The 16,526-nt window shown below is 46.3% G+C and overlaps 1 protein-coding gene across 2 annotated transcripts in view; it reads left to right on the forward strand.

The window, feature by feature from the left end:
* Positions 1-16,526, forward strand: part of MYO18B (myosin XVIIIB) — a 250,375-nt gene that overhangs the window by 100,452 nt on the left and 133,397 nt on the right. For both annotated transcript variants that reach the window (XM_013063542.2, XM_045081486.1), the window contains exons 22-25: positions 1,208-1,273; positions 6,039-6,167; positions 8,384-8,527; positions 9,541-9,630. In XM_013063542.2, the coding sequence (XP_012918996.1) occupies positions 1,208-1,273; positions 6,039-6,167; positions 8,384-8,527; positions 9,541-9,630 (429 nt within the window). The remainder of the gene's footprint in view (positions 1-1,207; positions 1,274-6,038; positions 6,168-8,383; positions 8,528-9,540; positions 9,631-16,526) is intronic.

The raw sequence follows: 16,526 nt of genomic DNA on the forward strand, positions 1-16,526 counted from the left end.
TTTATTGAGCTCCTACTGTGTGCCTAAGAGAGTACCAAGTGAAGCAGAGGAAATAAGAAATGAAGAAAATACAGCCTCCTCCAACCTGTACTCTGGGTCAGGCACAGACACTTAAGAGCCACACCATTTACTCAGGAAATATTTGTGAAGGTGAGGTCGTTTCTGGTAGGTAGAATGGGGGAAGGGTAGCGTCCTGGGCAGGCTGTCCCAGCAAACTTCAGGGATATAGCAGGTGATATTCCTAGTTGCCTGGGGACTTCTGGAGCCATCCTGGGCATGCAGGGAGGTTAAGTCATAGATGGTGTGATGTGGCCCAACAGACCTCACTTCTAATGAGGCTCTGCCTCCATGTGACTTATAACCTTGGAGAAAGAACTTCACTGGTTTTTGTATTTTTAATTGTTAAATATACATAACATAATAAAAGTTATCACTTCATCTATTTTTTAAAAGATTTTTATTTATTTGAGAGAGGGAGGGTGAGAGAGAGTGTGTGAGTGACAGGGTGTGAGTGAGGGGCAGAGGGAGAGGGAGAAGCAGGCTCCCCCATGGAGCAGGGAGCCTGATGTGGGGCTTGACCCCAGGACTCTGGGATCATGACCTGAGCTGAAGGCAGATGCTTAACCTACTGACTGCGCCACCCGGGTGCCCCATTTCTTTCCCATTTAATGCAGATTAATATCCTCTTGGGTGTATATCCCACATTTTGTGTCTCCATTTTTCTGTGGACGGACCCTGGGTTGCTTCCACCTCTCTGCTTTTGTGAACAACCCTGCTACAAATGTGGGCATTCCACTATCTATTTAAGTCCCTGCTTTCACTTCTTCTGGGTAGACACCCAGGAGGAGAATTGCTAGAGCCTACAGTAATCCTGTATTTAATTTTAAAGGGCCTGCCATACTATTTTCCATAGCAGACACAAGTTTCACTAACTTTTGCATCTTTGGGTTTTGTTTTGTTTTTTCCTCTGTAAATGGGCGTGGTGGTGTGAGGACTCACCTCCGATTGCCAGGGTGATGCCAGGAGATGGTGTCTGTGAGGGTCCCAGCAGAGTGGATGGCACATAGTAGGTGCTCAATACATGCCCATCTTCTGCACTGGTCCGGGTGGGGTAAGGCTTTGCTGCTCGGACTCCCAGACAGCCGGCCTGACCTCCCATGGGTGTCTGTCTCATTCTGTCTCTCTTTAACTGTCCTCCTTCCTCCAGGCTGTGGAGGAGCTCCTTCAGACCCTGGACCTGGAAAAGAAGGCCGTGGTCATTGGGCACAGCCAAGTGAGTAAAGCTACTTTCTTAGGTCACCCCGTTCATCCCGTCGCAGACTCAGACGAGCCCTAATTCTTGTCCTACTTCACCATCCGCTAGCTCTGTGGGCCTACTTTTCAGCAAGCTGAAGACAAAGCTGGCCATTTTCTGCCCTGCTTATCTGAAAAGGCCTGGTAGATAACATAGGTATAATATGGGAGGAAATAACTTGGGAAATACCATTTGTAGAGGTTCGTTCCCCTCCCAGGAACCTCAGTGGTCTGGAAGCATTGACATCTTGCTCCTTAGTATGACTTTCAGAGCCTTTGGAAGACTTGCCATAAAACCTGAGAAGAAACACTCAGCTTCACTCAGAGCTTTGTAACTTTGACTTTTCAACCAACAATAACCAAACTATACTCCTGGCTGATTAGCAGCAGTAAGAGAAAAGTTAGAGCTCCACGAGAAGGCATGTGATTTTAATGTTGAGAGAAAGAGCATTTCTCAAATGGTGTTGAGCCAAAACCCTTTCCCATAACGTTTCAACATTTAGAGAAGAATTTCACAGAGTCCCCATATGCCTGTATGTCTTCTCAGCTTTCAAGAAGGAAAATATGGTATTTAGGGCTTCCCGAACTATTTGACCATGGGACTCTCACCCTTTTGTCTTTGTGGAAGACCCCTTATCATCTCCCAGAACTAGTGTTGATGGGCTCTAGTTTGGGAAGTAGGGTATAGAGACTGTGAACTCAACAGTCATGTGGTAGGCAGGGGAGAAGGGTCAAAGTGCAGGAGTAGAAATGAGAGAGAGAATAGACCAAGGGAAAAATTGCTCCATTCGCTTTCCCGCTCATCTTCTGATTGAAAAACACCAACTCATAAACCTTGTGAATCACCACATCCAGCTGCCATGTAAGGTGCTAGGGGCAGGGCCCTCATCTCCAAAAGCCCACCATGGTGGCATCACTGCCCATTAGCCATTCTTGGAACCCAGAGTAGCCTATCCCATCACACTCACTTCCTTGGAGAGCTCACAATCTTTCATACAATTCCTTGCCCCGTCGACACACAAGCCTCTCCCTGCAGGCCTCTTGCTCCTGCTAAAATGTGTGGCAAGTGTGGTCTCAATCTGATTTATCCCATTAAGATTTGGCAGCAACTGGACCTTTGTAGACCTTTCCTATAGAGGGAACAAACCTGTGGGTCCCTGGGCTCCTGCCTGAGGCCAGGAGCTTTTCCTGGCCATTGCTGTTTTGTTCCTCGTTTCCCTCAAAACTTCCTGTGAGATAATTAGTAAATCCCTTCTTTACTGGACCTCTGCAAAGTAAGCCCCTTTTCAAGCCCTTCCGGTTAGCTAGGAGTACTGAAACATACAGCTCCCATGAAAACTGGTATCGCCCTGAATCCCAGAGTCTTTTCAACACACTGTGAGTTCTGTTATTAGTGGAAATGTATCACATAGTCTTTACCCGTACAAAGGTCTTTATAGTCCAGAATCAGAGCACTTACTCTTGAGCTCCAAATATGGCATCCCTGTGGGCAGAAATTCTCAAAATATGGTTCCTGGACCAGCCGCTGCAGCAGTAGCATCCCCTGAGAGCTTTCTAAAAACATCAAGGCTCAGATGCCCACCCCTCGTCCCCCACCCCAGACCTAGTGAATCTGAAACTCCAGGGGTGTGGGACCCAGAAGTCTGACTTGTAACAAGCCCTTTAGGGGATCCCAGCAAATGTTCACATTTGAGAACCACTGGTCTGGATAATTACACAGGTTTTTTTTTTTTTTTTTCATGAATATAAAAATCAGCCTCTATCATCCCAGTGGCTATTGTAGAACAGGGAGGAAAGCAGAGGAGGAAAAGTCTTTGTACACATTTTCACATGGCGAGGGCAAGAAATCTAGAAGCCAAAACATCCCAATAACAACAACAACAACAAAAAGCCATTGTTCTCAGGTAATACTTGGTATTCATTAAGAAACGGTCAAGAGCAAATTGAAGTCAGTGTATCGTTTGGAAGCCATGTTGGCCTGTGACCATTCAGGGGACATGAAAGTCTTAGGCATGGCAGGGTCAGACACTTCATAGGTGGGAAGGTCATGAAGAGGAGGAAAGAACAGGTGCATCTGGGCCATGCACCAGGGCTCCCCCACTTCCTAACTCTGTGAATCATGAGTGAGTGATTTAGCCTCTCTGAACCTCTGTCCCCTTATCTATAAAACGGAGCCACTGCTTCCTGTCCCCCAGTGGGCTGTGGAAATCAGTCAGTTGTCACTTACTTGTGAAATGCATTTGTCAGTAGGGCGAGACATTTATCAAATAAGCTAACATTGTAGTGTTTAAAGAATGAATCTCCTCTAATCTGGAAAATGGCTGGGACAGGAGCTAATTTCTCAGCAGTCCCAGATATGGGAGCTATGGTCCTATTAGATTTTTTAAACGGTGGCCTTCCACATTTTTTGAGGAAAAACAGCTCGCTGGAGCAGTGGGCCCTACAGATTCCTTAAATGTGGGGCTGTTGGGACGTTGCACTCTGCTTGGGTCTGATAAGTCACTGGACCCATGAAAAGCAAATAATTTAGATGTTTCTTTGTGATTCTCAGCCCCTGGGGCCTTATCAAGGCCTGTGCCGAGGGCCATGACATTTATGAAAAAGGTGGAAACCCACGTGCCGTTGGCCTTGTGGTTGGCAAAATGCTCTTTAAAAGGAAAAAAAAATTCAAGATAAGATTCTGCACAGCCAATGACTTATTCCCGCTCTGCGTATGGTCGTTTCCAATTATCTTTTTAATGAAAGCTTCATACTTAATCAATAGTGGTTTTGGCAGTGCCCGCCGCCTTTTGTAATATACGAACTAGAGCTGTCATCATTTTGATCATTGATTTTTTTTTTTATAGCAGCTTTTGGGACTCGCTAGCTTGTGAAATTAATACAGTCATTATTGAGGCAATCTGATAGGTAATGAGTCAATCGTGTCTTTATTTCAAAGAGGCTAATTGCCTTGGTGGCTCTGGCTGATAGGAAGTGTTCCGTAAGGCCAGGAAAGGTTGCAAAACAGAGCTCACACTGATTGGGTGTGCAAATTCTCATTTTCCCATCGGGGAAGGGTTCGCCATGGGATAAGCAGAGTGGTCTCCATTACAGCGAATAGGTTTAGGGGAATGGCTAATTGATGGAGACCCTTTGTTCCACCTGGAATCAAATTGCAATTCAACCCCAAACTTCAGGGGTCTGCATCGTAGCGAAGGAGGAAACAAAGCTTCGTGTTGACAATGAGAATGGGGTGCCAGAGGTTTCTTAATGAATACCAAGGCTTTGTGGCTGGAGTCAACTACGTAAACTCTCCCTGGGCCAAGAGAGTCCTTATAAGGTTGCTCTTTATTAAAATGGGACATAGGAGAAAGAGGTTTGAAAAAGTAGATACCATGCAAATGTTAATTACATTCAGTGGTAACTGTCAGGTCTGCAGTCAGGTGGAGGGAGATATTGTCCCTGTCGCCACTTGCTGGTGGAGGGTCTTGGTGGAGAGGAGGGAGGGGAAACACCAATATTAGCCTCAGTTTCTCCTTCCATAAAATGGGGGGATTGCCATAACTACCATATAAGATGATACACATGAAATATTTCCCTGCGTAAATGTCAAGGGATTGGTCCCGATCCACAATCCTGGTGGATAATATGCCCGATTGCTTGAGAATATCATTGATTAAGATATGATTGCTGATTAAGATAATAATGTCACAGATGGATCAGTTCCTTGGAGACACTGAACAACTTTGGGGGGGCTAAGCCACCTCTGGCAAAGAAACACGCAGGGCTGGTCATAGAAACGGGCAGCAGATGAGTGTCTGGGAAGGGTCTCCTGCTCCTGTCAGTGACTCAGCTCCCTGGCCATTAAGGAGGCTTTACTTTGCTTCTGGGAGGTGAGGCTGATGGTGGCTGCCCGCCTATGCTGGCCGGAGCCCTCCAGGCCCTGGAGCGTTGGATGATCCGAAAATCCTTCTGTGTGCCCCGCAGTCAATGGAAGATGGCCCTGCAGGGTGCCGAGGAGGCATCGATCACTTTGCTGCCGAGGGGCCTCCATCCATTATTGATGAGCAGTGGCCTGGAAATCGTGGGCCGCCTGCTGTTTTTCCCGTTAGATGCCTGAGCACCTTCTGTGGGAGGCACTAGCCCGGCCCCCTCCTCTCCTGGCCACAAAGGGCTGCCCTCACTGCCCCCAGCATTCCCTGCCCCTCCTTAGAAGGCAGGACTGAGTATTCCAAAGGTACTGCTTCTCCTAAAGGGCTGGTGGGCCCTTACCAGAAGGAATGCCCATTCCCAGGCCTGATGCTAAACCCCTGTATTCCACCTTTCCTGGGGTGAACCCTGGGAATCTGTGTGTTTCCTCATGCTCTTCGGGCCATTCTGTTGGACAGGAGAGAGATATTTAGGCCAGATCCCTCCTAGCTATGGTTTTTCAAATGAATGTGTGCCTGAGTTCCCTGAGGCTCATATTAAAATGTTGCTCTGATTCAGCAGGCCTGGGGTGGGGTACCAGATTCTGCATTTCTGATCAGCTTACCAGTGGTGACCATGCCACTCATGGGGGCCATGGTCTGAGCATACAGGGGCGAGAAGAAAGGAAAAAGGAGCCATCACGAGGCAAGATGCTTTGATCATTTAGACCCCCCAGTCATGGGCACCTGCTAGTAGGTATTTTGGGTGGAGGGAAGGGAATTGGCTTCTCCGTGGCTACAGCCTTGCCCCCCACATTCAGCCCAAGAGTAGTCACCTGTCACCTTCCCTCCTCTCAGGTTTTCCTCAAGGCAGGCTTGGTCTCCAGGCTTGAGAGGCAGCGGGAGAAGCTGGCGTCTCACAAGATCCTTCTATTCCAGGCGGCTTGTAAGGGCTTTCTGTCTCGGCAGGAATTCAAGAAGCTGAAGGTATGGCAGCCAATGTGCCTCGTCAGCCCTGCAGAGGTGCGAGGTCCTGGCAAAGCAGCGTCTGAGCTGATTTGGGAGCTGTGATCATGCGTGTCTCACACTCGTGCTCCTGCAGGAAACCCTGTGGGATATTAACATGCAGTTTCAGATCTGGTGGGTCTGGGGTGAGCATGAGGCTCTGCAGGTCTCTCGAGATGGTGCCGGTGCTGCTGACCCATGGGCTCACCCTGAATGGTGGAACTTAAAAGTGACACTTTGCAAGATGTTGTGATTTTTCCTAGGACACTGACATCAAGTTACCAATGATGTCAAACTTGATCTAGATTATTATGGGGTGGTCCGAGCCCTGCTGGGTCAGTTGTGGTTTCCTGTCCCATTTCTGGAGAACCTGGCTTTCATGGGTCAGCAGGCAGGGTGTGACAGGACCTGGCCACTGAGGCTTTGGGGACCAAAGTGCCAGTTCAGAGTCTGCAGTCCTGAGCAACCCTGGACCACTATCGTCGGAGACCTTTGGAGACTGAATTTCTTCTCTGTAGCTTGGGCAGTGGAGAAAAGGCAGCAGGGCTCTAGAGATGCACAAGAAGTGTGCTTGAATCTTGCTTTCACCGCTCAGTAGCTGGGTCAAGGTGAAATGGGGTCATGTGCGCTTAGCATGGTACGTGCCATTGAGCTCAACAGATACTAGCTGCTGTTACCTTAGTGTCTTCATTAGTAAGTACAGCTAGAATGTGGTCTCATTACATGAGCCTCCTGTAAAGCTGTAAATTCACGTATACACCCTTGGCAAAAGCAGGCAAAGGAAAGAACATTAATAAGTAAAATTTTGTGGGCAAATTCACTGGCCCATTGCTCACCCATAGCCTATGCATACCCTTGAAATGATTTAGGGTAGAGGTTAATGAAGACCCTGGATTCTGTCTGCACTCAGGCTGCAGGGGTGCAAATCCCAACTCCACCATCGGGCAGCAGTGTGGTGCTGAGCATGTGACTGGGCCACGCTGTGCCTCAGTTTTCCTACCTGAAGAATGGAAATGAGAGTAACTCCTACATTCCCAGGGCCGTGGCAAGGACTGAGCTAAGTCTATAAGGTCCTCAACGTGCTGCCTGGTCTGCAGGGAGAGCCGTACCAGCTGGACAAGCATTGATTCTCATAATGGGGATGTCAGCGATGCATCTCCTGGCTTGGTAGTCAGCATGGTTCCCACCTGAGACACTAATGAACATGGCCCATGGTCCTCCAGCAATGGTCCCAAGGCCAACAGCATCTGAGTCAACACGGCATCTGTTAGCCAGTCAGATTCTCGGGCCCTGACCTGATTTACTGAATCAGACCCTCTGGGGGCAAAGCCCAGCATGTGTGCTTTAAGGAGCTCTCCCTGTGCTTGTGATACACACTCAGGTTTGAGAAGCATAGAATTCGTGTTTAAATTTGCTTAAAGTGATACCTAGCCCCTAAATATCACTTTGAGACATAATCATGGACATTGTGTCTTATGGACAATTTGGGGGATGTTTAAGGATTTTCCTTTCATGGTGGCTTTTGAATTCTCAGCTCTGCACAAGATGTGACACTGTCGTATCATATTTTCAACCTTTCTTCCTCTACTTCTTCTTAGGTCATGCAAGCTCAAAGTGGGACATAGTGTCTGCTACCCAGAGCCCAGCTTGATGAAAGAGGCTTTCAAAAAAAATTTTTTTTAATTTAACAACATTTTTTATTTATTTACTTTTTTTGGAGTAGAGTGGATACCCAGTGTTATGTTAGTTTTAGGCATACAACATAGTGATTGAAGTCTATACATTATGCTGGGCTCACAAGTGCAGTTACCGCCTGTCACCATACAGCACTATTATGGTACCATTGAACAAAATCTTTTTCAAAAAATCGTTTATTTATTTATTTCTGAGAGAGAGAGAGTGTGTGCAAGTGAGCACTCACACATGCACAAGCAGGGGGATGGGCAAAGAAAGACGCATACCCCCAATGCAGGGCTGGATCCCAGGACCCCGGGACTATGACCCAAGCTGAAGGCTAACCGATTGAGCCACCCAGGCCCCTGAAAGGAAGTTTTAAAAATTTTAAAGTTAGCCAATCTCTTCCCTTAACTATGAACCTGATTTTTCCATCCCTCCTGCCACCATCCCCTTGCTCTCTTTCCTTCACCTTCCCTGGGTTGGGAAGAGCCCCTCGAGTTTCTGGTCTCTTCTCCCTACAGATTCGCCGCCTGGCTGCACAGTGCATCCAGAAGAACATGGCTGTGTTCCTGGAGGTCAAGGACTGGTCATGGTGGCAGCTCCTCGTTTCCCTCCGGCCCCTGCTGAGCGCCACCATTGGGGATGAGCAGCTCCGTGCCAAGGAGGTGAGTCCAGGTGGCTGGCAGGGTGCAGGGTGGCCACCCCTCTTCACGCCCCCGTGTTAGTTCTTACATCCAGACCCAGTATCCCACCTTGCAGGTTCTTGTTCTAGAAGTGTTCTTCCCAGGAGACCTTGCTGCCCCCTTCCAGATATCCCTCTGCTTCCATCAACACAGACACAGACCACCTTCCTTCCTGTGTCCAGCTACACACTAGGCTTATGGGTGCTAGGCAGATACCCCATTACTACCCAGGGGTATATGAAGACGTATGGTCCATCCCAGGGAGAATCAGTGGTGGAATCCTTGAGTCCTTGATCTCTTTGTGTCTCAGAAAACACTCCCCTTGCCGTCATTTCCATCCTGGTAGTGCCCTCCTTCACAGGTAACCATTTTGATTAGTTTCTGGTTTATCTTTGCTGTTGTTTATTTTTGCAAAAGTAGCCAATTTACACATGTACACAGAGTTCCTTTCTCTCCTGCACCAAAGGTAGCATGTAGCATACTGTTTATAATCTTCTACCACTGGTATTTTGCACTTAGAAAATGTATTTTGACAATCATGCCGTGTCCAGTTCTACAGAAGTCTTCCTGGTTCTCTCTCCATGACACCCCCGTACTCCTTTCTGTGTGCATCCCATAGTTCTTTCCATAGTTCATCCTGTGCTGTGGGTGGGCATTTATGCTGCTCCTGCTCCTGATGGTGGTACTACAAGCATAACACTGAGCCATTGGCAAGATAGTGGTCTCTGGTGGGTGAAGGGCCAAGCCCACCATCTCATTCAGGCACTTGGGTCAAGCAATGGACTCATTCTGAGGATTTGTGTTCTGCCCCTAGACTGGGATGTTGATATTTAGAAATGGGGAAAGTAAAAAGCCTCCTGTAGGAATTTAGCATCTGGACATCATCACAGATGTGCTGGCAGAATCACTCACTGTCTTCCCCAGTTGCTCTTATTCTATGTGGAACCTCAGCTTCTGGTCCAGAATGGCTTCTGGTAAGGTCTTTGCTTTTGTAGGCGGAGCTTACAATGCTGAGACAGAAGCTAGAAAAATCTGAGAAGTCACGAAATGAACTCCGGCAGAATGCAGACCTGCTAGAGAGCAAGGTAACCCATCTCTCCTTGTGGGGTTCCTGTGTGGGGTGAGGTCTGTTGATGGGGGGTGGTTTCATGCCGACACTGTGCTAAGCGCTTTACAAACCTCCTCAGAATAACTCTGTGGGGGCATGCTGTCCTTGTCCCCATTGTGCAGAGGAGGAGACTGAGGCTCTGGGATATTAGGTCTCTTCCCAAGTTCACATACCTAGCATGTGTAGCACTGAGATTCAAACCTGTATCATCTAACTCCAAAGAGAAAAATTTTTAACAGAGTCAGAAAAGCACAAATCATGAGGAAGAATGGATAAATTGTACTATGTTAAAGTCATCAACTTCTTGCCAAAGAGGTCAGTCCAGGCGGCACGCAGGAATGTTTATTAAAACATAAAATGAAGACACACCACCTACTGGGCCATGAAAATTGCAACACATATAACTGGCAAAGAGTATTTGGACATGTAAAGAAAAACACTCCAGTAGGTGGAAAAAAAGGGGGGGGTAAAAAGAGGAATTGGCAAGTCCCAAGAGGGGAACTCTCATTTCAAGAGTTCCAGTGTCCTGAAATTCAAATGTCCAAGAGACTCATGAAAAGATGCTTAACTTAACTAGCAATCGGGAAATGCAAATTAATACCACAATAGGTACCGTTTCACACCGCACCTTGAATTGGCAAAATCCTAATCTGAGGAAGCCAGGTGTTGGCAAGGATGTATAGCAACAGGAATGGTCATAATGCCCTGGGAGTGTAAATTGATTTCTTCACTCTTGAGCAACTTGACCTTGTCTCTGAAAGTTAATCCTGTCCCTGTGCTGTGCTCTAGCCATTCTATCTTGGGTATATGCTGGAAAATGTGTCTCACTTACCTAAGAAGAGACGAGAAGTATAGAGGAGTGACTTTGTCATGAAAAAATGTTAACAACCACGTGGGAGTCTATCAATAACAGAAAGGATGAACATATTTTGTTAGATTAAAAATTGACTTGCTAAGACTCCTGGGTGGCTCAGCCAGTTAAGCCGCTGCCTTCCGCTCGGGTCATGATCCCAGAGTCCTAGGATTGAGTCTCACATCGGGATCCTTGCTCAGTGGGGATCCTGCTTCACTTTCTGCCTCTGCCTGCCACTCTGCCTGCTTGTGCTTGCTCTCTCTCTCTCTGACAAATAAATAAATAAAAGCTTTAAAAAAAATGGAGTTGCTAGAAGTAGAAATGAATACAGAGGCAAGAAAACTGTGGTCCACAGGCAGAACCCCACTGGCCACAATTTCTTTTTTGTAAATAAAGTTTTATTGGCATACAGCCACACCCATTCATTCATGTGTAGTGTCTGGTGGCTTTCATGTTACAATGGCAGAGCTGAGTAGTTGTCAGAGACTCTATTATCTACAAAGACTAAAAAATATTTACTGTCTGGCTCTTTATAGAAAACATGTCCTGACTCTTCAACTAGAGATGAATCTACATGGATTGCCCTCAAAAACATAACACTGAAGAAAAATGGTTTAAGTTATGAGAGAATCCTTAAAATATGATATTGGACATACTACCTTTTAAGTATGCAGGACAATACTGTTTATGGAGTGGGGCATCTGCTGTATGGTCTTGGTGTGAAGATATTTCATGGGAATCCTAATTCGGGGAACTGGTCCCCTCTGGGGGGGGAAAGGGACATGTGATTGGAAATTACATCTGGGGGCTGGGGGTGTGACCACCTGGCTAATGTCTTCTGTCCTTAGTTGAGTGTTGAGTTCACAGGCTGGGGATGGGGATGGGAGCCAGATGGTCCCTGCCCCCAAGGGAACTACTGCAAATTCCAGATTCCTAAACAAATGCATAGAATATAACATGTTTGTGGTTGTGGAGCGATGGGTAGATCAAGGAAGAGCTGTTCACAGAAACTAGCTGTTCCCTTTAGTTTTTCAGGGCTCGGACTCTAGTAAGTCACTTGCGTAGGGCATGAAATTTAAAGGGGTGCCAAAAAGTCAGCAAGATAAATCATATTTCAATGCAGGATCTTTTAAAATGTAAATTGATGCCAAAAAAAAAATCCATGATGAGCCAAATACCCAAATTTCAAATAAACGCAGGACTGGTGGGCTGGGATTAAGGTGACGCCAGTAAGGCAGTCGGCACAGTGTGATCCTGTCTCCATTTAAATTTTTGATGTTTTATTCATCAAAGATTTTTGGCATTAATTTAAACTTTCTTAAATATTGCATTAGAATGTTATTTATCTTGGTTTCTGAGTTTCTCGGCACTCCCTGAAGTTTTGCGCCCAGGGTGAGTGCTGTGCCCATCTCCTCCTTAGCCCCAGCTGTCATTCGGAGCCTGGGGTGGTACTTCAGATCCAGCTAGGGAGATGGCAAAATTGTGTCCTTGCAAGGTCCCCAGTCCAATTGAGGGAGACAGAACACAAGTAAATAAACAAGAAAACTACTTTTGGGTGGTCAAGTGCTATAGATATTAAGCAGAGGAAGGTGGTAGTCAGACAGGGGGCTCTGAGTGGTCCAGGACGGCTTCCCTAGATTGAGATGTTTGAGTCTAGTGGTAAATCATTTGGTGTCACCATCTGTGCACAGATCTGGGGAAAAGAATGGAAGTGGCAAGTGCAAAAGTTCCTGAGGCAACATGGGATAATATTTGCCAGTTTAGAGCAAAAACTGGAGCTTTTCACACCTGTGAGCCTGTGGTGCTATTATTACCAGTAATAGTGTTTGATTTTCTATGTGGATAGTGGTGGCTATAATTGAGTTCATGATCACGACAATAAAACACATTCTTCTTCTTCTTTTGACAGCCCAGGTTGAGCCTGGCTAGCTCACATGGGGAAATGGAATGAAGTCTGGGGTGGTGGTTATCTCTTTTCCACCGTTTCTCATTCCCCTTACATTTGTGTCCACTCTTCCCACCAGAAGTTCTCTCTCTGACTCCCATGGACAAAGCAGGGACTCCTGGAAGGGACAGTCACAGCACATAGAGTTAGGAGAGTCTGGGTGGAAAGGCTGTACCATGGGTCTATGCCTTCTTGGGGAAAGTAACTGTGAAGTAGGAGAGGAAATGACGCTCAAGTACCCACCCCTCTCCACGGACTCATTCAAGTCTGTAGCGAGCACGCAACCTGACCTCTCTTGCACTTGGCTCCAAGTAGCAATGGTAGAGCAGCAGAAGCAAGAAATCAGAGAGCTGTGCATGGGTTGGGAATATCAGTGACTTCCCTGTAGACACTCCTTCCCACTGAGCTGACATTTGATACAGTAATTCATCATCAACTGTCAAGTCGGACTTGGGGGCTTGGGGTGCCTCCACTGCCAGGGGAGACTGAAGAGAATGATGAGGTGAATATCATCTAGAGCTACAGCTTGCCCAGTGCTGGGAGAAAGAAGGGAGGGGACAGGCTTCTGAGACCTGAACCAAGCCTTCAGAGTGTCAGCGCCCCCCAAGTATTCTACTCAGGTTCTTTGTGTCTCTGTATTATACATGGGTATGAAAAGACATATAGGGCTTGGCAAAAGTAAGAGAAAATTTAAAAGCTAAGAGCGTCGGAGCAATGGGAAATAAGAGTTGAAGGGCATATCAGACCAGAGGAAGACTTTGGAAATGGAAATTTACCATGAACCTTAGACCCGCTCTCTCTTCACAGACTTAGCATGGGCTGTGCCCTCTACCCTTCTTACCCATTTAATGCCTGGTCATTCCTTTTCACCCAGTTCAGGTGGTATACCTCTTCCAAGAAGCCTTTTGGCTTAACATTTTGTTAAGGATGGGTTGGCCCCTACTGATGTGTGATCCCCGGACCTTGGGCTTCCTATCGCTGCATTGATGGGTGTGTCCTAACTGCCTGCCCCTCCCTTGTACCGCCTCCTTCCCCCCTTCCCATGCTTGTGTCCCAGCTAGAAGGTAAAGCCCTAATGGCAGGGGTGTGTCTTTGCTCATCATAGTGGCCGAGGCCCTTGTACAGAATAGACACCAGATGGGTGAATGGAGCCATGAAAATTGAACTTAAATGTTGATGCTGAGCTCCCTAGCAACCAAAGCAAAGAGGGAAGCAAGATATCCCAAAAACACATTGTCTCTAGGTTAAACACAGGTACGCACGCACACACACACACACACACATATATCTGTTGCTTGAGATAATATTAATTTTCCCTGGTATTGAGATATTAGAGAAGCTTCCTCTATGAGTCTACATGGAAAGGGGCACTAAGTAATCTGGCAAAGGACAATGTCAGTAATGTGCATATACTAAATAGAGGAGGGGATCTCTAGGAGTGCTTTTGCAGACATTGTCTTGAACTGCAAGCCAAGGGCATGAAATCAGTTCCCTAAAAATTTCAACTAGAATGAAAAGCAGAGCTTTATTCAGGAAGCACATTTAAATGGACTGAGTGTTACCATTTCTTCATCCTCCTACCCAGATTCTCTCCCCACCCCTTCCTCTTGCTTCTTTTTAAACCTTATAGTTAAGGTCCAACATACAAAAGAGTACACATCCGCTAAGTTTTCAGCTCATTGAATTTTCACAAATTGAACACATCAATCAACACCTGTATGGAGACACAGGACATTCCTGGCTCCTTCCAAAATACCCCCACCCCACAGCCCTTTAAGTCACTGCGCTGCAAGGGTAACCGCTAAACAGACTTCTAGCAACATAGATTAGGTGGGTTTTTTTTCTCCTAGTTTTGAACTTTTCCTAGATACAGTCAAATGTGTGTGGTTGTGTTTGTGTGGTTTCTTTCATGTGACATTGTTTGTGACAATCATCCGAGTTGTGGATGGTTGGGGCCTATTCATTGTCACTGCTGTATAGTACACCATGTGTATAGAGCGTTATTGACTCATTCTCTCCTTCTCTCATAAATGAGCATTTGGTTGTTTCCAGCTTTGGGCTGTCATGAATAAGCCTGCTGTAAACATCCTTCCACATGTGTTTTGGTGCACGTATCATGCACTTTCTGTTAGAAATGCACTCAGAATGGAATTGCTAGTTTTTGAGTTCTTTCTATATTGGGTTCTAATTGACGCAAACAGTTTGCTTAATTGTATATTCCAGTTGGCTCTTCCATGGCAGTGGGTGAGCATTCCAGTTGCCCTGCACTCTGACCAGCACAGGGTATTGTCCTTTTCATTTAGTGGTTTTGTTGGCGTGCAGGAATCCCACGTCATGATTTTTAATTTGTGCCCTTTCACAGGTGTTTGAAAATTTGTTACCCTCTTTGGCAGAGTGGTCTTTCAAACCTTTTGGCCATTGTCTACTAGTTTCCTAATTGATTTGTAGCAACTCTTTATATACTGTGGATATAAGTTCAGTTGTTGGATATACATGGCATAGATCTCTTCCTCTGCTCTGTGGCTTGCCCTTCTGGATGAGAATCAGAAGATTTATTTTCTGAAGTTTTGAGTCTCTGAAGAGACCTGCCAAAGCACTAAGAAGAGGTCAAAGGACTCCAAAACTCCCAAACCTGTATCATTGGCAATAGATACACTTCTTTGGTTTCATTCTGTATTTTACTGATTTCCAGATGCATGCTATTTTCCACCTTTCTGTGTCTCTGTAATTATGATGCATCTTGACAATCACTGGCATCTTGCACTAAAAATTGGCAGCACTTTCTTTTCTTATGTTCCATAATGGTGCATCTTATCATCAGAGGCAGCTGAGATTTGGTGATATGTAGCATACTGGGGCCCAGGTGAGATTTTTTTTGAAGAAAGGTCTTTCATTCTTTCCCCTCCCCCCAAAAGCTACTATGATTTTTTTTTACCCAGTTGCTTTATACTTTACAGAGCATCCATATCACCTGGGGGAGCTGTGTACATTGCAGATTTTCCATGCCATCTCCCGAAGCTTTGACCCAGGAGGGAATCTTCGGGGATGGGCATCCTTCACTGCTTCTTTGTAACAAGCCCCAAGGTGAATCTGATGCAGAGTCATGCCATGTGAAAGCAGTGGTTCTCATACTCCAAAGCGTGTTGAAATCCCCTGGAGGATGTGTTAGAATATAGTACGTTGCTCTGCAGCCCTAGCAATTCTGAGTCAGCAGGTGTGGGGAGGCTCTGGAGGTTTGGAATTTCGCATGTGCTGTCAGGTGATGAGAAACCTGCCAGTCTGGGGACCACACTTGAAGGAATGGGTGGAAGGCACTTCCTTTCCTGTGGTTCTACTGTCTTAGAAGAGTTTCTGTTGATCGTTGGGAGGCAGACGTATCCCGAAGATATCCCTGGCCCCGTTCATGGCCTCTGCACCCCACCCGCTTGTCTCTGTAAGAGGGGGGAAACAATTGACAGAAATGTTGCTAAAACATGGTGTGCCTCATCAGTGGAAACTCCATTTGACTAGGCTTATTAAAAAGACAACATTATTGCAAAATGATTTAAGTGCTTCATTTGCGAAGGAGCTGAAGAGGAGATGAGACGCCTCCAGGAAGCAAGCTATAAATATTCCTCAAGCGTGCAAAAAATTCTGCCTGGATGCCAAGTGGGGTTTTTTATTTTCACCCGAAAGCAGGTCTCTCTTCTTTTAGGGATTTCCTATAAGGCTGTGGGAGCACATGGAGAAAAAAATGAGAATGGGGTGTTTTCTTCCTTCTCTGGAATATCTTCTGGGTTTTCCTGAAGACTTTATTTATAGCCAAAGACAGGTCTGTGCACTCTGGATGTCTAGTCTCGTCAGCTTGAGAAGTTTCGCTTTTTGGTAAGGAATAGCTGAGAGAGAATCCACCGGCATACACCAGGATTTGGTTTACGTTCAAGAAAGTGTATTTGCAAAGAGCTGGGGAGCTGGTGCTGGCTAGTCATGAGCGTGGCCAGCAGAAGATAATCTCTAGGAGGGAAGGGGAAAGACTTGCGAGGGGTCATGTGCTCATGTGGTGACAGTCTAGATCGTATATCAAGTCTTCTGACTC

This window comes from Mustela putorius, unplaced genomic scaffold (assembly GCF_011764305.1).
Source record: "Mustela putorius furo isolate JIRA1106 unplaced genomic scaffold, ASM1176430v1.1 tig00000578_pilon_pilon_pilon, whole genome shotgun sequence".
NCBI classification, from domain to species: Eukaryota; Metazoa; Chordata; class Mammalia; order Carnivora; family Mustelidae; genus Mustela; species Mustela putorius.